The 24,303-nt window shown below is 39.1% G+C and overlaps 1 protein-coding gene across 2 annotated transcripts in view; it reads right to left on the bottom strand.

The window, feature by feature from the left end:
- HDAC9 (histone deacetylase 9) overlaps nucleotides 1–24,303 on the bottom strand; it is a 577,220-nt gene that overhangs the window by 245,505 nt on the left and 307,412 nt on the right. For both annotated transcript variants that reach the window (XM_082662560.1, XM_082662561.1), the window contains one exon: nucleotides 4,574–4,681. In XM_082662560.1, the coding sequence (XP_082518686.1) occupies nucleotides 4,574–4,681 (108 nt within the window). The remainder of the gene's footprint in view (nucleotides 1–4,573; nucleotides 4,682–24,303) is intronic.

The following is a 24,303-nucleotide window of genomic DNA, read 5'->3' as shown; positions in this document are numbered from 1 at the left end:
CCAACAAAGGATTTTTAAAAATTAATTCTGATAAATTTTGCCAGTTTCATCACTGATTTCATGGAGTGAAGAATTTTCAGAGGTTTAAACTGTTATTTTTGCTGATGTCATTGTGGCACAATGACTTCGGAATTCTACCTTGCATTACTCTCTGAAATTTATTATATTTCTATCCTAGGAGCTTACCATTTTACTCTTAGTTATGTCATAGTTCAAGAGTGTTCACAGCAGCACTGATCAAAAGAGCAAAAACCTGTAAACAACTATACTGTCCAACAGAAGAATGAATAAACAAATTATGATGTACAAGGAAAATGAATAAATCACAGCTATGTAAATAGGATAAATCCTCATAACATGATTTTAAGTTGGGGGAGAGAAATCTGAGGAATAAAACATTCAATAAGATTCCATTTTTTATAAAGATCTACGACATATGGTTAACACTATTAAAGGGAAAGGAATAATTTAAAAAATACAACAGATTAATAATTACTCCTGGGTCAAAAGATAGGAATGAGATAAGTACTGAAAGAACTTTAATAGTGTTAGCACAGTACTATTTCTTTAGTTGGATGAAGGGCTCACATCCAACCATATTATTATGATTTGTAAGTTATTAATGTAACTCATTTTTTTGTATGTATTGTTTTACAGTAATAAAAAGGAAAGAATCTAGACTATTTTAAAAAGATAGCTTTAACCCCTTTTTCTTACATATTTGTGCCACCTCTACAAGAAATTCCTTATAAAGTGTTGAAAGAGAAGAGAGAATTGTGACACTTACAGGCTTTGCCATTTATTAAACTGTGTGCAGGATCTTAAAAAGTTACTTGATGTCTCTGAGCTGGTATCCTATTGGTGGTACTTACTTTTGGTGGACACTGTGAGAATAATGACAAATTACATGTAAACTGTCCAATCTATAGTAGATACTTAATGAATGGCAGGTATTATTAGCAACATGATATCACAATATCCATTCAAACAGTAAAGAAATCCATACATTTTTCAGATAATCAGATGGGAATTTTCTTGACAAAAATTTCCAGACAACTAAAGCAATTTTTACTGTTTTATGAAATAACAGCATTGCCAAAATGGCATCAAAGGGCATTCTTATAGTAAAGCTAGATAGCTGTTGAATCATTTTTTCCCCAGATATGCTGAAGCATAACTGACAAATAAAAATTATATACTTTAAGGTAACATATTTGGCACCATTTTTTGAACAAAATATTGAATATTTATAACTTGAAAAATGCTCATCTTTTAAAGATATTTCTATTTCTAGACATACTTCCTTAAATGACCTTTAGAACAATAAAAACATTTTGAGATAACTATTCTTCCAATTATAGTTTCCAATACAACAAACATGTCAGCATGTCCAGAATATTTACGTTCCCTAGTTCTAGATTCTGAGAAATAGCCAACTTGGGTATTTGTAGGTTTGAGAAATTTCCACTTGCATGGATTTTTTAAAATATCTTGTTAAAAACCTGGAAAACTTGAAAGTCCCCATAATTTCCACTGAACTCCACTGAGCATGTCCATGCTGTGCAAAAAATACACTGCTGTAGTTTGCTGCACACGCTTAGTTTAAGCATCAACATGAGACCCACTCCCTGTGCCTGGATTATACCTCTAATTCCTTTAGCCCATTAGTATCTGCAGGTGAAGAAAGGACAGAACCTGTCAAAAGTTAGGGGAACAATCATGATCAAGCTTAATATCAAGGAAAAATTCCAGGTAATGAAATTTGCCTTTGGCATTTTCCTTGTTTGGGCGCCCTTATTATCTCCTAGGTCCCCAGCCCCTAAGAGTTTGGTGACCTCCCTCCAGCTATCTCGAACCTCTCAGTTCAGCACCCCATCCAGGCCCACCCTATTTGAAATAAAGCTCTTAATTCTTCTCTAATTTCCAAGCAAAATGAGTGCAGACTCACAAAATGCAGTCTTTCAATATGTCAATGTTGTTTCAAGTTACAGATTTACTGGGAGAAAGACGTAGAACATGCGAGAACTGAATGTAGATGCAGAAAATGATAAACAAAACACTGAAGTTTTCTTTGTTCACATCTCTTATCAGAGGATAACTTACCAGTGTCCTCAAATAAGCTTCCCTATTTTCTTCCTAGATCTGAATGAAGTGACTCCACAGCCATGAGTGTTAATGCTCCTGGCCAGCAGGTGTACCTGTCCAGTCATACTGGAGTCTGGAACAGGTAGACACTGAGTAACATTTTTGCTTAGCTAGAGGTCCCTGAACATGGCTATCTACCACAATTCTTGGCTATCTACAGTGGCATTCCCATAGGCCTCATCAAATTACTAGCAATAAAAGGATTCAGTCTCTTGGTCTGTCAGCACTAGTCCATTTGTTATGGTCCTGCCTGTCTTGGACTTTTACTTTGGGCTAACAATCAGAAAGATAAACCAGCTACACTGCCTGGAATATTCAGCAAAGGAAGGTGAAATCAGTTGTGGAATATCTATTATTTGGTACGTCATGGTGTATATAACTGATAACCAGATCCATTTCTCATTTGCAAATAGCTCAGAATGTCAAAACCAGGTACAACCTTCAACATTATCAATTCTACCCTACTGATTTTGTGGAACGAGATACTGAGGCCCAGAGATATTAAGTGATCTGCCACAAGTGACACAGAATTTAAGTGGCAGAGCCTGGATCAATGTTTCTTGATTTTTATGCTGGCTCTTTTTCCCTATTCTTCTCTTTTTTAATCATACTTGCTGATTTCTCAACCAAGGGGAGGAAAAGCATTTGTATGAATCCTTCATCTTAACATAAACAGCCAATGCTAGTTAGTACAGCTGGTGGTCAGCATGTCCATACTATATATTGTTGACACTCTGTTTGTAACTGGCTATTTTAAATGACTATCTCCCAAAAAATATAATTAGGTTTTTGTTCAACACTCTTCACACATACATTTGGCAATTCTGCACTCTGTGAGGTTAATAGCAATGATGATTTTGAGTGTAACAGGTGGGCATTCTACTTGAGAAGGTTTCAGAATTACTGATTAAACTTCAACAAAATCAAAACAATTAGAAACTGAAATGCCAACAATCATTTTTGTTTTTTATTAAGTGGGTCTGTGCTGGCATAATCTTTTAAAAATTATAATATTGTGGCCTGGCTGTTATCTGTCATTTGAATTCTTCTGAAAATAAGACTTAAATACTTCTTTTAAAATGTCAATTGATTCTAGTGCTACAAGTGACACATTCAAACAGGAAGAATTATTCCTCAAGTGCTACTGGGAGAGAGCCAAAACCTCTCCATAAGGCTGATTTCTTTCTTCTTTTCAATAAATAGCTCATTATCAAAGGTAAAGACTGAGTATTAAGCACCACATTAATGGCCTAAGAAATCTCCTGAGATGAGCAATTAATATCCTAATGCTGATCGTGTCAACTTAACATGAGGTGCATATATATATATATATATATATATATATATATTTAAATATAGCCCACCTTATCATAATGCTATTTCTGTAGGTTTTGACTTAAAGAGTTAGAGCAAAGACTTCTGGGGCAGACAATGTGTTGTAAAGTGCACATTCCTACCCTGCATTTTTAATCACAAGTGAAATAGTCAGGTGTAATTGAATAAAAATTCATTAGGCATAAAAAAAAATAATCCTAATTAGATTTTATTTTAGATGAACAAAACTCACAGTGCCTATATTGTTGGTTACAATATATTTCCCCTAAGCCCCACAATTGCTAAAAATACCAAATCAATCACTGGCCAGATTTCATTATGAAGTGTGTGAACCAGTGCATTAAAGAGCTATGTTAGCACCAACAAAGTTTATTGGGGCAACTGCATTCAAGATGCACATGGTATACCTTTAAATAGCACTGTTAAAATACCAAATAAAGTGTCAACGTCTGTCAGGTCTCTGGCTTTTATAAATTGTTTAGACTGGGAAACGTTGGGGTTTGGACATTGTTCTTTTCACATGATGTAGAAAAGAAGAGACCATAAAAAGAAAAGAACAATAAAGCGTAGTTCATTTCTGAAGTTCTTTCATGGAAAAACATACTCTGGATCATTACCCTTCTAGTCAACAATTTCCTTCTTCCTCCCAATCCTTCCCATCTGATATTTACCTTTCTCCCCACCCCCACCCCCTTCTCTCTGGGTGGTATTCTGAGCTTATACACAGTACTCAGTAATCATATGTTTTATGTCGCTTCAAAAGAGAATCCCAGGAGGGCATGACTGGTATGTATATACTGGGTATTTTTAACCTGGACCATAGCTTTACTCACCATTTCTATGCTCTTAAAAATACACCAGAGTGCCCTAACCGCAGAGTTTCCCCAAGGAGAGGAAGGCCCTGGGAGCACGATCAGCTACTACCTACCTACACACTAGTTATTATCACACCTTAGTGGCCATCTCTTTGCCCTCTTCCCTCCGCCCCTTTCCTTTTATTACCACACCACACTCCCCACAATTCCCAAACAACAACATCTCTGTTTCAGCGTCTTCTCTGGATTTCCCACACTTAATGCAATCCAGACCTCACCTTCAGCTCTCCTGAGGCCACTTTGGAAGCCAGCTCGATGACACAGCCAACAGCCATGCGTGCAGCACCGGACGAGTGCAGCTCATTCCAAATGGTGTCACTGTCCACCTGAGCAAACAGTGAGCAGAGCCCACAGAAGAGAGAGGGAGAGAAAGAGAAGGAGAAGGAGTAGATGAAAGAGGGAGGGGGGAGGAAGGGAGTTCAGGAGAGGGGAGAGAGAGAGAAAGCAAATTTGTGAGGAAGGGCTGGCACAGTAACAGCCTATGTACAATAACATTAGTCTTCCGTCTTGGCCAGCTGAAAAGGCCTTCTGCACACGGCTTTGCTTATACTTTTTCTCTACACTGACTTCTCCAATGGAAACACATTCCTGCCATGCCTCACTGCCATTCCCTGTTTAGATTTCTCATTACAAACAGCATTACATAGGCCAGATCTGGCGTAGCTACAGGCTTGCTACAAACCAGGCCCCAGTAGTAGATAGAGTAAAAGCTAAGAGCACTTAGCTATACATAAAAATCGGATTTGCAAGTGCTAGAGGGGGAAAATTTAAATACCTTTCTGGCTGCAGGTTTACGGGGAGCCAAAAACAATTATTAGGCAGGTAGCAGTAGCAGTCAGTGAGTGGGAAGGAGCAACCGCAGTTCAGGTTCTCCAACTAAATGGAGGGAGTGTGTGGTCCTCACACTTAAAATATTCTCAACACTCAACTGCAAGGAGAGATTTGACTTTCAAAGTAGAAGCTTAACATTTAGTACAGCTTGGCAGCTAGTCTTATTGCAAACTAGTATTATTAAAATTAGATACGCCATTAAAATATATGGTTGCTCCTACACTAGAGAACATTATTATCCAAACAAAGCATGAAACAATATTTTGGATTTACCTTTATAAAATGCTGTTTACTCTTTTTTGTGCACACATTAAGAGAACATTTACAACAAGGACAAGAAAAGTGCAATAGTAGTGGTTTACAATTGTCATATATGTTACATAACTTTTTTTTTTTTTTTGGCAGTACGCGGGCCTCTCACTGCTGTGGCCTCTCCCGTTGCGGAGCACAGGCTCCGGACACACAGGCTCGGCGGCCATGGCTCACGGGCCTAGCCGCTCCACGACATGTGGGATCCTCCCGGACCGGGGCACAAACCCACATCCCCTGCATTGGCAGGCGGACTCTCAACCATTGCGCCACCAGGGAAGCCCTATGTTACATAATTTTAATGTATAAATATGTCATAATATAAAAAAATAACAGTATCAAGCTGTAGAAGTCTATTATTTTAGGACACAGTTGGAGCACTGGGAAATGCAATAAAAAAATTTGACTGTGCAAATATCAAGACGTCTCAAATGGCTCAAAGAAGGGAACTCTGACACAAAATACAGAATTTTTTTAAAAAGAAGAACTGAAGTGAAGAGGCCTAATGACAGGGAACAAACACAATAAATAATAACTCATTCACAACGCACTAAGCAGTTTCCTAAGCATTTTCACATGCTTTTTGTCATGAGAGCCTTAACAACTTAAATTCTGTTAAGAACAATGAGTAAATACATAATAAATGAGAACACTAAATAAATAAATAGAATATTAAGATTCTCCCAACAACAGCAAAGTGGTAAAGAGAGAAGATTCTGGAATTAAACTGTCCAGGTGAAATTATGACTTCACCACTAAAAGGTGACTGACAATGGGCAATCAATTAATTAACAACTCTGTGCTTTGATTCTCTTACCAATGAAATAGCAGCTTTTTGAAGTGCCATCTGCATATGAGGTTGGGGAGGATTAAATGAGTACGTGATATGCAACTGTTAGCTACTACTATTTCAGCTATTACGCTCATTTTTGTAATGCCTAACACATAGTTGAGGCCTAAGAAGTGGTTACTGAATGAACATACTGTGGCTTAGAGAGGCTACCCAGAAGGTCTGAGGACCCTCACACAGAGCTCTGACCCTAACACATGCCTTTCTACCATACTACTGAAATAACACTTACTTTCTAAGAACATTCAGCCCATGTCATAGTCAACACCATCATGGTCAACACTATCAACTAAAAAGTAAAGGAATCATCAAATGAACCCTAGAACCTAATCATTTACCCTCTAAACTGAGACTTTTATTCTTTTACTAAACCACTGTAAGTAAGTAGTTATTTGAGCTTCATGAAGATACAGCATTCAGGAAAATGGCTGTTCAAGCTAAAAAATTAAAACCAACATTGAGGGGAATCGGGAAGATGGCGGAAGAGTAAGACGCGGAGATCACCTTCCTCCCCACAAATACATAAGAAATACATCTACACGTGGAACAACTCCTACAGAACACCTACTGATCGCTGGCAGAAGACCTCAGACCTCCCAAAAGGCAAGAAACTCCCCATGTACCTGGGTAGGGCAAAAGAAAAAAGAATAAACAGACAAAAGAATAGGGACGCGACCTGCAGCAGTGGGAGGGAGCTGTGAAAGAGGAAAAGTTTCCACACACTAGGAAGCCCCTTCGCGGGCGGAGACCGGGTGGCGGAGGGGGGTAAGCTTCGAAGCCGCGGAGGAGAGCGGAGAGCGTAGCAACAGAGGTGCGGAGGGCAAGGCAGAGAGATTCCCGCACAGAGGATCAGTGTTGCCCACCGCTCACCAGCCCGAGAGGAGGCTTGTCTGCTCACCCACCGGGATGAGCGGGGGCTGGGAGCTGAGGCTCGGGTTTCCGTGGTTGCGCAGGGAGAGGACTGGGGTTGGCAGCGTGAACACAGCCTGCAGGGGGTTAGTGCACCACGCTAGCCGGGAGGGAGTCCGGGGAAAAGTCTGTACCTGCTGAAGAGGCAAGAGACTTTTTCTTCCCTCTTTGTTTCCTGGTGCGAGGAGAGGGGATTAAGAGTGCTGCTTAAAGAAGCTCCAGAGACGGGCGCGAGTCACAGCTAAAAGCGCGGACCCCAGAGGTGGGCATGAGACACTAAGGCTGCTGCTGCCGCAACCAAGAAGCCTGTGTGCGAGCACAGGTCACTATCCACACCCCCCTTCCATGGAGCCTGTGCAGCCCGCCACTGCCAGGTGTAAGGCCAACTGGCCCGAGGCAGGGGAACACAATCAGATTCACAGGTTGCATCAGACTGAAATTCTCCGGACCACCCAGTTCCAGAAACTGCCCTGGAGACATTCCGGACCATCCAGTTCCAGGAACTGACCTGGGGACTTTGAACCCAGCCCAGCTTTCCCGCCTTTCGAGGGGCGGGACCAACGGTCCCCCAGGATACCCGAAAAGACCACCAAATAAGAAATACCCTGCGCCCTCCCAGATTCACCACACCCCTTTCCCTTCTTCCCCTATAAATTCTTGCCCAACCCTCGCCCGGGCGCGACTTCTCTGGCCCCTTTCTCTCGGACCACTGAACCTCGCCCGGGAGCGCTCCCTAATAAAGCTCACTTAAAGCTTTCCTCTGTTTCGCGGTGCCATTTGTTAAGACCCGACCTTACACCAGGGTCCCGGGATCGAGGGACAACTTCCCCGGGAGAACGCACGGCACGCCTCAGGCTGGTTCAACGTCCCGCTGGCCTCTGCCGCTGCAGGCTCGCCCCACATCGTGCTCCTCCCTCCCCCCGGCCTGAGTGAGCCACAGCTGCATCAGCAGCTCCTTTAACCCCGTCCTGTCTGAGCAAAGAACAGACGCCCTGCAGCGACCTACACGCAGGGGAGCTGTGCTAAGAAGAGAAAGGGAAATCTCCCAGTAGCCTCAGAAGCAGCGGATTAAAGCTCCACAATCAACTTGATGTACCCTGCATCTGTGGAATACCTGAGTAGACAACGAATCATCCCAAATTGAGGAGGTGGACTTTGAGAGCAAGATTTATCATTTTTTCCCCTTTTCCTCTTTTTGTGAGTGTGTATGTGTGTGCTTCTGTGTGAGATTTTGTCTGTGTAGCTTTGCTTTCACCATTTGTCCTAGGGTTCTATCCGTCCGTTTTTTTCTTTAAAAATTTTTTTTCTTAATAATTATTTTTTATTTTAATAACTTTATTTTATCTTACTTTATTTTATTTTATCCTTTCTTTCTTTCTTTCCTCTCTCCCTTTTCTTTTTCTTCCTTCCTTCCTTCATTTCTTTCTTTCTCTCCTCCCTCCCTCTTTCTTTCTTCCTTTTTCTTCCTTCCTTCCTTCCTTCTTTCCTTCCTTCCTTCCTTTCTACTTTTTCTCCCTTTTATTCTGAGCCGTGTGGATGAAAGGCTCTTGGTGCTGCAGCCAGAAATCAGTGCTGTGCCTCTGAGGTGAGAGAGGCAACTTCAGGACACTGGTCCACAAGAGACCTCCCAGCTCCAAATAATAGAAAACAGCGAAAATCTCCCAGATATCTCCATCTCAACACCAGCACCCAGATTCACTAAATGACCAGCAAGCTACAGTGCTGGACACCCTATGCCAAACAACTAGCAAGACACAAACACAACCCTACCCATTAGCAGAGAGGTGTCCTAAAATCATAATAAATCCACAGACACCCCAAAACACACCAACAGACGTGGACCTGCCCACCAGAAAGACAAGATCCAGCCTCATCCACCAGAACACAGGCACTAGTCCCCTCCACCAGGAAACCTACACAACCTATTGAACCAACTTTAGCCACTGGGGACAGACACTAAAAACAACGGGAACTATGAACCTGCAGCCTGCAAAAAGGAGACACCAAACACAGTACGATAAGCAAAATGAGAAGACAGAAAAACACACAGCAGATGAAGGAGCAAGATAAAAACCCACCAGACCTAACAAATGAAGAGGAAATAGACAGTCTACCCGAAAAAGAATTCAGAATAATGATAGTAAAGATGATCCAAAATCTTGGAAATAGAATACAGAAAATGCAAGAAACATTTAACAAGGACCTAGAAGAACTAAAGATGAAACAAACAATGATGAACAACACAATAAATGAAATTAAAAATACTCTAGATGAGATCAATAGCAGAATAACTGAGGCAGAAGAACGGATAAGTGACCTGGAAGATAAAATAGTGGAAATAACTAATAAAGAGCAGAATAAACAAAAAAGAATGAAAAGAATTGAGGACAGTCTCAGAGATCTCTGGGACAACATTAAACGCACCAACATTCGAATTATAGGGGTTCCAGAAGAAGAGGAGAAAAAGAAAGGGACTGAGAAAGTATTTGAAGAGATTATAGTTGAAAACTTCCCTAATATGGGAAAGGAAACAGTTAATCAAGTCCAGGAAGCACATAGAGTCCCATACAGGATAAATCCAAGGAGAAACACACCAAGACACATATTAATCAAACTGTCAAAAATTAAATACAAAGAAAACACATTAAAACCAGCAAGGGAAAAACAACAAATAACACACAAGGGAATCCCCAGAAGGTTAACAGCTGATCTTTCAGCAGAAACTCTGCAAGCCAGAAGGGACTGGCAGGACATATTTAAAGTGATGAAGGAGAAAAACCTACAACCAAGATTACTCTACCCAGCAAGGATCTCATTCAGATTTGATGGAGAAATCAAAACCTTTACAGACAAGCAAAAGCTGAGAGAGTTCAGCACCACCAAACCAGCTTTACAACAAATGCTAAAGGAACTTCTCTAGGTAAGAAACACAAGAGAAGGAAAAGACCTACAATAACAAACCCAAAACAATTAAGAGAATGGGAATAGGAACATATATATCGATAATTACCTTAAATGTAAATGGATTAAATGCTCCCACCAAAAGACACAGACTGGCTGAATGGATACAGAAACAAGACCCATATATATGCTGCCTACAAGATACCCACTTCAGACCTAGAGACACATACAGACTGAAAGTAAGGGAATGGAAAAAGATATTCCATGCAAATGGAAACCAAAAGAAAGCTGGAGTGGCAATTCTCATATCAGACCAAATAGACTTTAACATAAAGAGTATGAGAAGAGACAAAGAAGGACACTACATAATGATCAAGGGATCGAGGCAAGAAGAAGATGTAACAATTGTAAATATTTATGCACCCAACACAGGAGCACCTCAATACATAAGGCAAACACTAATAGCCACAAAAGAGGAAATCGAGAGTAACACATTCATAGTAGGGGACCTTAACACCCCACTTTCACCAATGGACAGATCATCCAAAATGAAAATAAATAAGGAAACACAGGCTTTAAATGATATATTAAACAAGATGGATTTAATTGATACTTATAGGACATTCCATCCAAAAACAACAGAATACACATTTTTCTCAAGTGCTCATGGAACATTCTCCAGGATAGAACATATCTTGGGTCACAAATCAAGCCTTGGTAAGTTTAAGAAAATTGAAATTGTATCAAGTATCTTTTCCAACCACAATGCTATGAGACTAGCTATCAATTACAGGAAAAGATCTGTAAAAAATACAAACACATGGAGACTAAACAATACACTACTTAATAACCAAGCGATCACTGAAGAAATCAAAGAGGAAATCAAAAGATACCTAGAAACAAATGACAATGGAGACACGATGATGCAAAACCTATGGGATGCAGCAAAAGCAGTTCTAAGAGGGAAGTTTATAGCAATACAATCCTACCTTAAGAAACAGGAAACATCTCAAATAAACAACCTAATCTTGCACCTAATTAGAGAAGGAAGAACAAAAAAAACCCCAAAGTTAGCAAAAGGAAAGAAATCATAAAGATCATATCAGAAATAAATGAAAAAGAAGTGAAGGAAATGATAGCAAAGATCAATCAAACTAAAAGCTGGTTCTTTGAGAAGATAAACAAAATTGATAAACCATTAGCCAGACTCATCAAGAAAAAAAGGGAGAAGACTCAAATCAATAGAATTAGAAATGAAAAAGGAGAAGTAATAACTAACACTGCAGAAATACAAAAGATCATGAGAGATTACTACAAGCAACTCTATGCCAATAAAATGGACAACCTGGAAAAAATGGACAAATTCTTAGAAATGCACAACATGCCAAGACTGAATCAGGAAGACATAGAAAATATGAACAGACCAATCACAAGCACTGAAATTGAGACTGTGATTAAAAATCTTCCAATAAACAAAAGCCCAGGACCAGATGGCTTCACAGGCGAATTCTATCAAACATTTAGAGAAGAGCTAACACCTATCCTTCTCAAACTCTTCCAAAATATAGCAGAGGGAGGAAGACTCCCAAACTCATTCTATGAGGCCACCATCACCCTGATACCAAAACCAGACAAGGATGTCACAAACAAAGAAAACTACAGGCCAATATCACTGATGAACATAGATGCAAAACCCTCAACAAAATACTAGCAAACAGAATCCAACAGCACATTAAAAGGATCATACACCATGATCAAGTGGGGTTTATTCCAGGAATGCAAGGATTCTTCAATATATGCAAATCAATCAATGTGATACACCATATTAACAAACTGAAGGAGAAAAACCATATGATCATCTCAATAGATGCAGAAAAAGCTTTCGACAAAATTCAACACACATTTATGATAAAAACCCTCCAGATAGTAGGCATAGAGGGAACTTTCCTCAACATAATAAAGGCCATATATAACAAATCCACAGCCAACATCGTCCTCAATGGTGAAAAACTGAAACCATTTCCACTAAGATCAGGAACAAGACAATGTTACCCACTCTCACCACTCTTAGTTAACATAGTTTTGGAAGTTTTAGCCACAGCAATCAAGGAAGAAAAGGAAATAAAAGAAATCCAAATCGGAAAAGAACAAGTAAAGCTGTCACTGTTTGCAGATGACATGGTAGTATACACAGAGAATCCTAAAGATGCTACCAGAAAAGTACTAAATGTAATCAATGAAGTTGGTAAAGTAGCAGGATACAAAATTAATGCACAGAAATCTCTGGCATTCCTATACACTAATGACGAAAAATCTGAAAGTGAAACCAAGAAAACTCTCCCATTTACCATTGCAACAAAAAGAAAAAAATATCTAGGAATAAACCTACCTAAGGAGACAAAAGACCTGTATGCAGAAAATTATAAGACACTGATGAAAGAAATTAAAGATGATACAAATACATGGAGAGATACACCGTGTTCTTGGATTGGAAGAATCAACATTGTGAAAATGACTCTACTACCCAAAGCAATCTACAGATTCAATGCAATCCCTATCAAACTACCACTGGCATTTTTCACAGAACTACAACAAAAAATTTCACAATTTGTATGGAAACACAAAAGACCCCGAATAGCCAAAGCAATCCTGAGGCTCCCTGACTTCAGACTATACTACAAAGCTACAGTAATCAAGACAGTATGGTACTGGCACAAAAACAGAAATATAGATCAATGAAACAGGATAGAAAGCCCAGAGATAAACCCACACCCATATGGTCACCTTATCTTTGATAAAGGAGGCAGGAATGTATAGTGGAGAAAGGATAGCCTCTTCAATAAGTGGTGCTGGGAAAACTGGACATGTACTTGTAAAAGTATAAGATTAGATCACTCCCTAACACCATACACAAAAATAAGCTCAAAATGGATTAAAGACCTAAATGTAAGGCCAGAAATTATCAAACTCTTAGAGGAAAACATAGGCAGAACACTCTATGGCATAAATCACAGCAAGGTCCTTTTTGACCCACCTCCTAGAGAAATGGAAATAAAAACAAAAATAAACAAATGGGACCTAATGAAACTTCAAAGCTTTTGTACAGCAAAGAAAACCATAAACAAGACCAAAAGACAAACCTCAGAATGGGAGATAATATTTGCAAATGAAGCAACTGACAAAGGATTAATTTCCAAAATTTACAAGCAGCTCATGCAGCTCAATAACAGCAAAACAACCCAATCCAAAAATGGGCAGAAGACCTACACAGACATTTCTCCAAAGAAGATATACAGACTGCCAACAAATACATGAAAGAATGCTCAACATCATTAATCATTAGAGAAATGCAAATCAAAACTACAATGAGATATCATCTCACACCAGTCAGAATGGCCATCATCAAAAAATCTAGAAACAAAAAATGCTGTAGAGGGTGTGGAGGAAAGGGAACACTCTTGCACTGCTGGTGGGAATGTGAATTGGTACAGCCACTATGGAGAAGAGTATGGAGGTTCCTTAAAAAACTACAAACAGAACTACCATATGACCCAGCAATCCCATTACTGGGCATATTCCCTGAGAAAACCATAATTCAAAACACACATGTACCAAAATGTTCATTGCAGCTCTATTTACAATAGCCAGGAGATGGAAACAACCTAAGTGTCCATCATCGGATGAATGGATAAAGAAGATGTGGCACATATATACAATGGAATATTACTCAGCCATAAAAAGAAACGAAATTGAGCTATTTGTAATGAGGTGGATGGACCTAGAGCCTGTCATACAGAGTGAAGTAAGTCAGAAAGAGAAAGACAAATACCATATGCTAACACATATATATGGAATTTAAGAAAAAAAGAATGTCATGAAGAACCTAGGGGTAAGACGGGAACAAAAACACAGACCTACTAGAGAATGGACTTGAGGATATGGGGTGGGGGAAGGGTAAGCTGTGACAAAGTGAGAGAGTGGCATGGACATATATACACTACCAAACGTAAAATAGATAACTAGTGGAAAGCAGCCGCATAGCACAGGGTGATCAGCTCCATGCTTTGTGACCACCTAGAGGGGTGGGATAGGGCGGGTGGGAGGGAGGGAGACGCAAAAGGGAAGAGAAATGGGAATATATGTATAACTGATTCACTTTGTTATAAAGCAGAAACTAACACACCACTGTAAAGCAATTATACTCCAATAAAGATGTAAAAAAACAACAAAAAACCCCAACATTTACATTGTGTTGGATACTTTTAAACCAATTTTCAACCATTACATAGCTACAGGTGCCACAGAAAGTCCTCATTCTTCAGATTTAAAATTACTGGGGGAGCAAGCAAACATAAATCAATAAACCCCAAAAGAAAACTAGAAGCTGGTTCTTTGAGAAGAAAAACAAAACTGATAAACCTTTAGACAGACTCATCAAGACAAGGGAGAGAACTCAAATCAATAAAATTAGAAATGAAAACAGAGAAGTTACAACTGACATCACAGAAATACAAAGCATCATAAGACACTAGTACAAACAACTATACACCAATAAAATGGACAACCTAGAAGAAATGCACAAATTCTTAGAAAGGTACAACCTTCCAAGACTGAACCAGGAGGAAATAGACAATATGAAAAGACCAATCACGAGTACTGAAATTGAAACTATGATTTTAAAACTACCAACAAACAGAAGTCCAGGACCAGATGACTTCGCAGTAGAATTCTAACAAACATTTAGAGAAGAGTTAACACCTATCCTCCTGACACTCTTCCCAAAAAATTGCAGAGGATAGAACACTGCCAACCTCATTCTACAAGGCCACCATCACCCGGATACCAAAACCATACAAAGATATCACAAAAAAAACTACAGGCCAATTATCTCTGATGAACATAGATGTTAAAAATCCTCAACAAATTACTAGCAAACAGAATCCAACACATTAAAAAGATAATAAATCACGATAAAGTGGGATTTATCGCAGGGATGCAAGGATTCTTCCACATGTGCAAATCAATCAATGTGATACACCACATTAACAAACTGAAGAATAAAAACAATATGGTCATCTCAACAGATGCAAAAAAAGCTTTTGACAAAATTCAACACTCATTTATGATAAAAACTCTCCAGAAAGTGGGATTAGAGGGAACCTACCTGAACATAATAAAGGCCATATATGAAAAACACACAGCAAATAACATTCTCAATAGTGAAAAACTGAAAGCATTTCCTCTAAGACCAAGAATAAGACAAGGATGTCCACCCTCACCACTATTATTCAACATAGATTTGGAAGTCCTAGCTATGGCACAGAGAAGAAGAAATAAAAGGAATCCAAATTGGAAAAGAAGTAAAACTGTCACTGTTTGCAGATGACATGATACTATACATAGAGAATCCTAAAGATGTTACCAGAAAGCTACTAGAGCTCATCACTGAATTTGGTAAAGTTGCAGGATACAAAATTAATACACAAAAATCTCTTGCATTCCTACACACTGACAATGAAAGATCAGAAAGAGAAAACAAGGAAACAATCCCAGTTACCATTACATCAAAGAGAATAAAATACCTAGGAATAAACCTATCTAAGGAGAAAGAAGACCTGTACTCAGTAAACTATAAGACACTGATGAAAGAAATAAAAGATGACACAGATGGAAAGATATACCATATTCTTGGATTGGAAGAATCAATATTGTCAAAATGACTAAACTACTCAAAGCAATCTACAGATTCAATGTAATCTGTATCAAATTACCAATGGCATTTTCCACAGAATTGGAACAAAAAATTTTACATTTGTATGGAAACACAAAAGACCCTGATAGCTAAAGCAATCTTGAGAAAGAAAAATGGAGCTGGAGGCATCAGGCTCCCTGACTTCAGGCTATACTACAAAGCTATGGTCATCAGAACAGTTTGGTACTGGCACAAAACAGAAATATAGATCAGTGGAACAGGATAGAAAGCCCAGAGATAAACGCACACACCTATGGTCACCTAATCTATACAAAGGAGGCAAGAATATACAATGGAGAAAAGACAATCTCTTCAGTAAGTGGTGCTGGGAAAACTGGACAGTGACATGTAAAAGAATGAAATGAGAACACTCCCTAACACCATATACAAAAATAAACTCAAAATGGATTAATAACCTAAATGTAAGGCCAGACACTATAATACTCTTAGAGGAAAACATAGGCAGAACAGTGTTTCACGTAAATTTCAGCAAAATCTTTTTTGATCCACCCCCAGAAGTAATGAAAATAAAAATAAACAAATTTTATTGTGGCCTTAGGGTAAGGTGGGAAGAAGTGAGAGAGTGGCACGGACATATATACACTACTAAATGTAAAACAGATAGCTAGTGGGAAGCAGCTGCAGAGCACAGGGAGATTAGCTCAGTGCTTTGTGATAACCTAGAGGGGTGCAATGGGGAGGGTGGGAGGGAGGCTCAAGAGGGAGGAGATATGGGGATATATGTATACATATAGCTGATTCACTTTGTTGTACAGCAGAAACTAACACAACATTGTAAAGCAATTATAATCCAATAAAGATGTAAAAAAAAAATAAGGATATGCTTACTGATTAGTGCCAAGCACAGAGATGCTCAATGGATGCTTGAAGTTTTGACCACATCCAAAATTTAGGCTTATCCCTAAACAGGTTCTATTTCGGAATCTATGGGATTTATCATTCATTTATTTGCTTGTATTTAAACATAAAAAAAATTTCTCTAAATACTACTTTAACCTATATTTTATATACATTTAACTTATAACTAAGTAGTAATAGTGGTAAGTTTTGTAGGTATAATCTATTCATAAATGAGTAATTGTATTTAATTCTGAAGGTATGAACAAGGTTTTCTTAGCTTGAGCTGCCACAACAAAATACATACACTGGGTGGCTTAAACAACAGAAATTTATTTCTTACAGTTCTGGAGGCTAGAAAACCAAGATAAAGGTGCCAGCAAATCTAATGTCTGTTTTATTTCTCTTCCCAGCTTGCAGATGGTTGCCTTCTCACTATGTCCTGACATGGCCTTTCCTCAGTGAGTGCACATGGAGAGAGACTGATTTCTCTCTCCTTCTTCTTAGGATGCCACCAACCCTACTGAATTAGAACCCCACACTTACGACCTCATTTAACCTTAATAGCCTCCTAAAAGCCCTATCAAATTCAATCACTTAAGGGTTAGGGCTTCAACATATTCATTTTGGGGGGACACAATTCAGCCTATAACAAGGTTACACCCCCAAAGCTTGTTTATAAGTCAATTTATAAGCATATTTCCCTAAGACATTGTGTTCCAAGTCATGTTTCAGGGACATCAGCTGCCAAAATTAGCTACCAAAACCTATCCACATGCATTTGGCATATTCTAGTTTAATAAGAGTTCTAAGGGTAAAAAAGGATGCATGACTCATGAACTCTCCCTACATAATCCCTGCCATTAGAAGAGATGTCCAAATACACTTCCTGCCATTCTCAATGGCAAAAAGTTATTTCTTCTCCCCCTATGTCCCTCTTATTGGTTGGAGAGATTGCCAAAAACCTTTCCCTGTATTTGTGATAGTGTCAAGAAGATCTCCTTCATACGAGAGCTGATTTCAACTGTACAAGACTTCATGACAGTAGGAAAAAACTCTAGGTAAGAAAGGATGGTTGAATCCATCAAATGACGGTGGTTCCTGGCATGGAATGGGATATTGAGTGGCTGGACAGGAAAGGAAAAGAACAAGAAAAACTCACCTCAGGTGGATATACATAAACAGGATTAAGGAGCTGAGCTGGTAGTACAATAATTGTGGAAGTAGAGACCAGAAGACAGGTGCTCTAGAATTTGGAAGTTGAAGGTAGAGCTATTAGAAAAGTGGCATAGAGTTGGCTCTGGACACGTAAAATAATGTAAATTATAATAGATTAGGCCAGGAAAGGGGAAAGAAATGGCAGTGGAGCAGAAAGCAATCCTTCTGACCACACTAGTTGGTTACTAAGATCTAGCTAAAGTTCTTAAGTGATGCAAGGTAAATTTTTAAAACCAGAACTATTATAATCTGAAAAAAATCAAAGTGTTTTATCTTTGTTTTTTCCATGCACCACATTTACTTCCCCTTGGTCTGCCCACCAATTCATTCTTCTGCCTGACATGTATGTGTGTGTGCATGTACAAATTCACATACACACACACACACATACATGTGCATTATTTTTTTTAATTTAACTTTTTTTTATACAGCACATTCTTAGTAGCTCTTTTATACTTATTACATGTGCATTATTATGGGCCAGTGGTACATGAGATCAAAAGGAGATTCAGATTGATATAAAAGAAATATAAAGAAACTGACATTCAAAACAAAGATTTTTCATAAATACACATGAAAATCCAGATTTTGTGGTAAAAGAAGATTTTTTTTCCAAACTCCTTTACATATTAAAAACTAAGCTTGGTGCTCTCAGATTATAGTCCTATGTTAGTGATAGCATCAAGACAATGCTATCACTGCTTCTCTGAATGATAGTTCAGAGAAGAGACTCTTTCTACCTATGACACCCAGGCAGAGGGCTTGCTGACCTAGGCTACAGATAGGATATGATGACAGGAAGAAAAAGCTGGAAGCCATCCTTTATGGTGATGAGATATTGGAGAAAGGCAAACTGAAGAGTTGTGACAGAAGCAGGGGAGGTAAAGAATGATAAGTGAGCACATCTCAGAGAGAGGAGAATGTGTTAGGTAAATTGACAAGATAATAAGCAAATCTTTGGTGTCATTTACACTTAGGACTTTTGCAGTCCATGTCTACACCAAAGTGTGGGCACCACATTAAAAAGGCTAGGGAGTAGTGTGAAAAGTAAATGGAAGTTCAGACTGAAGCATTCCTAAGATGCTCTTGGGTCCTGTGTGGTAGCAATGGAAGCCTCAAGTTCCCACAGTCTTCCAAGTGTATGCTATGGGAGAGCCCCTGAAATGGAGTAACTATGGTTGGAGTCAAATGAAGTCCACAGCAGAAGCTCAGGAAGATCCCAGCGCAGGGAGAGCCGAGGTGAGGCTGTTGGAGCCTGCAAACCCCACCAAGCTCCATTTCGCAGTGAAATTGGAAACCAGGAGAAATTCAGCTGCTGACCTCAGTTTTAAATGCTGAGAAATCAGCACCAATCAGGTAGATTAATGAGGTTGCCACGGAAACCTGAATATTCAGAGGACCGTGAGTATCCAAGGACCCCATCAGGTCTCTCTCTTTCCCTCAGACACCCAAACGCCATCTCGAGAGAGGAAGCTGACAGACAGAGCAATTACCTAAAGAGACTGTGTCTAATAATAAGTTGATCATGAAAAGACAGAATTTTAAAACTAAAAGGAGGCTATTCAAACTTAAAGAGACTGATATATTATTAACTGTGGAGAAGATCAGCATAATTAGGAGAAAAAAGAAAGAGCCTATTTATCACATATATGAGTAAGCATGGATCATTCTGCGTCCCATTTTCAAGGTCAGGAATGTACTCTGTTGGATGACAGGGAAGAGTCTAGCCAGGATCCTGGACAGAATTCTCCAAGGATATGCTGCATACATGGTTGGTGGTGTATAATAGTATTTTAGAATTAACGTAGCAATATGCAACTTATTGCCCCCCTCAGAATTCACCTGGAATGTGCACCAAGCTTTTCCTTATGTACTATTCTAAAAAACAATATGCTTTCAACTTTCAAATATTTCTGACAATGTAACTAGTGTACAAAACATGAAGGCAGCTTTAGCAGTCTGCTGAGTAACTGTCCACAGAGGTCTTATTTTACTGCCAGAGTTAAAATCTTTCAATCTGGAAACAGTTCCCCAACAGTTCAAATCACTTTATAAATATGTAGGAGGGTCTGGACCTAACATGTGTCCAAAACTGAGGTTCAGAAACATTAGTTTCTGAAGGTGTCCCACAAAAAGTCTTTCTGTGTGAGAAACTGAGCAAATGTGGTGAGATAAGGTGGTAATATGCTTTAGGGTAGAGAATCATACAAGCTTGGCCCATAAGGAAGATTAGTTAAAAGAGGAAGAGACACAATTCTGCAGACAGTACAGAATCCGGCACTGAGATCCTCCTGCCTCTTACTCCCAGCCACTCATGTCTATTTAGCAGGATAGAAAAGGGTAAAGTGATAGAGAAAGCTGTAAGGAAAAACTGAAATAGGCAATACATTTTAAATTCTGTTAAAAGAAAATGAGATTGGGGCTTCCCTGGTGGCGCAGTGGTTGGGAGTCTGCCTGCCGATGCATGGGACGCGGGTTCGTGCCGCCGTCTGGGAAGATCCCACATGCCGCGGAGCGGCTGGGCCCATGAGCCATGGCCACTGAGCCTGCGCGTCCGGAGCCTGTGCTCCACAACGGGAGAGGCCACAGCAGTGACAGGCCCGCGTACCGAAAAAAAAAAAAAAAAAATGAGATTGAAGTAAAACACTTTCGTATCAACTTGGAAAATTATAATGTTAAAAGAGGGTAATATACACATTCTCCACTTCATTATGGACCTCAGAAAATCCAGAGCAACTAGCAATGTGAAAACCTCGGAATAATCAGCAGAGCCCAACAGACCTCACTGATTAAAAAAAAAAAAGAAAGAAAAGAAAAGAACAGGATATGGGGGGGAAATCAGCAATTCAGAAGTAGACAATGATTATTCATATTAGCCATTTCTGAAGCTCCTAAAATAATTAGGAAGGTGCTCTCTCTAAGGAGACAGGTAGGAAGTGTAGTAGGAGGGAGAGTAAGGGCCAATAATGCACTAGTTACACACCTCTTTATAAAGATGTAGCCACTAGATAACACTCTACACATCTGAAAGAAGAACATCATGTTGTAACCTCTCTCAGTAGTAGTGAAGAAGGATGAGGGGTGATAAGAAGGACTGCTGACTCAAACATGACTTACAGAATAGGAATGGTAGAAATGTGATCTCATTCACTTGAAGTCAAAGCAGAACGCAATTCAGGAAATATACAGAGAAAGCAATAGAAAACTAATATGGACATTTCTCGTTTTCAGTTTTATTATTCTTATTTATTCCCTTACTCTATAAAGTTCTGGTCTTTATTATTTATAAATAATAATGACCACAATAATAAGAGTTGTCATCTCATAGAGTACTTATTACGATCTAGCCACTGTGCAAAGCTCTTTGCCTGTTAACTCATACAATCCTCACAACTACTGACATAGATGCTATTATTAAGCAGTTTTGTATATGAAATTCAGAGAGGTTATTCAGCTAGTAATTAGTGGAGCAGAAATGAGAAGCCAGAAAAAAAGAGGATAAGCTCTTAACTCATATTGATTTTTATGCTAGTCAAATCAAAATCTAAAAACTAAATAAATAAGTTAAAAAAAACAAATATATTTGTAGAATTAAAAGATTTTCCTAATGAAATGAATCAGCTAAGACCTACATGAATGTTTTATCTTTAAAGGTATTGAACTTCTGTCATGTAAAGTTGCTAAAATATTCAAGAAATTTAAATACCCCAGTTGTATCTGGAATAGCTGGGCTTTTCCTGAATGTTGTGATTTGCTTGCCATTTTTCTGAAGCAGTGTCCCAATGGGGATGGTTTTGCCCCCCATGGGCCATTTGGTGGTTTCTGGAGACATTTTTGGTTGTCAAAAATGAGGGGGCAGGTGTGCTTCTGGTGTCTATTGGGTAGAAATCAGGAATTCTGCTAAACATCTTATAGTGCAACAGGACAGTACAACAAAGAATTATCTGGCCAAAATGTCAATAATGCCAAAGTTGGGAAATCCTGCCCTAGAAACATTGAGAACCTTATAAACAACAGTGCTGTTTTCTTCATACTGGCTTCTAGAAATCTCAAAGCCAAATCTGTGGTCCTTCTCTAGTAAAAGCAGTAGATACCATAGTGCACACTTTATATGCTAACCTCATTCCTGGTTCATGGTATTTTCACCTCTGAATGATTACCACACCTACTTTAAAACACATACACACACACACACACAGAGTTCATGTTTGTTTTAAAAGCTGCTTCAAATCTTTTATGAAATATGGCAGGAATAAAAGGAAAAGAAAGGAAGGGAGGGAGGAAGGAAGGAGGGAGGGAGGGAGGAAGGGAAGGAAGAAAGAAGGACAAGCAAAATGAGAAAGCAGAGGCAAAGCCCAGAGACAACAGAGAAGGATAGGAGAGAGAGGGAACAGGGAGGTAAACACTTCATATTCTCACTATTACTTTCTAAAGTTGTGCTTTGTCTCTTGCTTTTTTATTTGGAATACAACCAAGAATAATTTTTATCCATGTTATCCTTTTCCTGAATTTACCCAAATAATTCTGTCCACCGAATAGAATCAACACTAATATAAACTTATTTTTAAGGATTGTTCTGCTCTTTTCAGTTTCTTAAGTTTCACAAATGTTAGTGACAGAGCCAGTAAAAACTTTTCACAGTTCTTCCCATTCTTTTGCTCCAATTTCAATTTATCTTTCCTTAATATATCAAAGAAAGCGACTGCAATTTCTTTAAAGATTTCAAAAAGTAAATAATTATACAATATCAGTGGCAAAATAAAACATCAAGGGAAATCATGTGATTATTGGCATCTATACCAAAAATAAGAAAGGAAAGGAGAGAGAAAGGAAGGAGGAAGGAAGGAAGGAAGGAAGGAAGGGAGGGAGGGAGGGAGGGAGGGAGGGAGGGAGGGAGGGAGGAAGGAAGGAAGGAAGGAAGGAAGGAAGGAAGGAAGGAATGAAGGAAAAGAAAGGGACAATTTCTACTTGTTAAAAGCCAGATCCTTGATGAATGGTTGTTCATAAGGATGCTGGGTTTGTCCCTGCACATATGGCAGGATGGGAGTACACAGATAGCCCGAGGCCTTTGAGAGACCATGATTCATTTTGTTGAGTACACATATGGAAGTGCTGTTTCCGAGTATACCCACCCTTCCAAATGTTCACTTCCTTTGGAATAGATTCTGAACATCTGAGAACTACATATAACATTTCAAAAACCACTGTTTTCACAGTTTCTTTATGTCACTATTAATTAGAAACATGAATTAAAATGACCAAAAATCCAGAGTCAGGATTTTCCAAGAAATGAAGATGTTTCCTGAGTGCCCTGCCTTATTCAGAAGTCTCTGTACTTCTGCAAACCTTTTCGATAAGCACCTAATGGCTTTCAGTTTTTTCCTTTTCTTTTTTATTGTTTGCTCTGAGAATGGCCATATAAAAATGGACATAAAGGGCTTCCCTGGTGGTGCAGTGGTTGAGAGTCCGCCTGCCGATGCAGGGGACACGGGTTTGTGCCCCGGTCCAGGAAGATCCCACATGCCACGGAGCGGCTGGGCCCGTGAGCCATGGCCACTGAGCCTGAAGGTCCGGAGCCTGTGCTCCGCAACGGGAGAGGCCACAACAGTGAGAGGCCCGCGTACCGGGGGGGGGGGGGGGGAAAAAAAGGACATAAAAAGTGACACACGGTTCACCAAATAATAAGAGTCCCAAGTAAGTGAATTATCCATAGATAGATCTGTCACTGGATAATATACACTGTCATGTAATTTATGATTTTAAAAATAGCAATAACAGCAGCAATTTTTTTCCCTAAAATACTTCCTCAGATCTGCAGCATGTATAATTTAAATATTAACTAGGGTATAAAGAATTTTCTTGGTGTTAAAGGGATTGATGACCAATATATAGATAAGTCGAGTCCATAAACAGGGACAAAGTACCAAAAATGAGCCTGGAGAAACTTGCATATAGAAATGATGCAGAGTAGGACTAAAGCAGTAGCTATATATTCTAAAGACTCCCAGGGCCAGACTGGTAATGTAGACATAACATAATATAAGGTAAATGGGGAAAGGGTGGGAGGGTCAGCTACAATTTTTCAATCTTAAATATTGACAAGAATTCACTTAAAAAAATTCACAGCCAGGCCAAAAGAAACCTATTAGTGTGCTGAATTTGGCTACTGGGCTGCCAGTGCATAACTCCTGCTGTCCAGGGTGACTTATGTTTTACACAGTTTGAAACTTCTAAGGCAGAAAAGGCACAAATGTATCTCTAAGGAACTAGCTGGGTTATTTCTTGTGCACAAAGATCATGGCCTAACTCAAGGAGATTTC

The sequence above is a fragment of the Grampus griseus genome (assembly GCF_964374135.1).
Source record: "Grampus griseus genome assembly, chromosome: 9".
NCBI classification, from domain to species: Eukaryota; Metazoa; Chordata; class Mammalia; order Artiodactyla; family Delphinidae; genus Grampus; species Grampus griseus.
The sequence above is the reverse complement of the archived record's forward strand: the minus strand, read 5'-3'. Positions and strand labels throughout refer to the sequence as shown.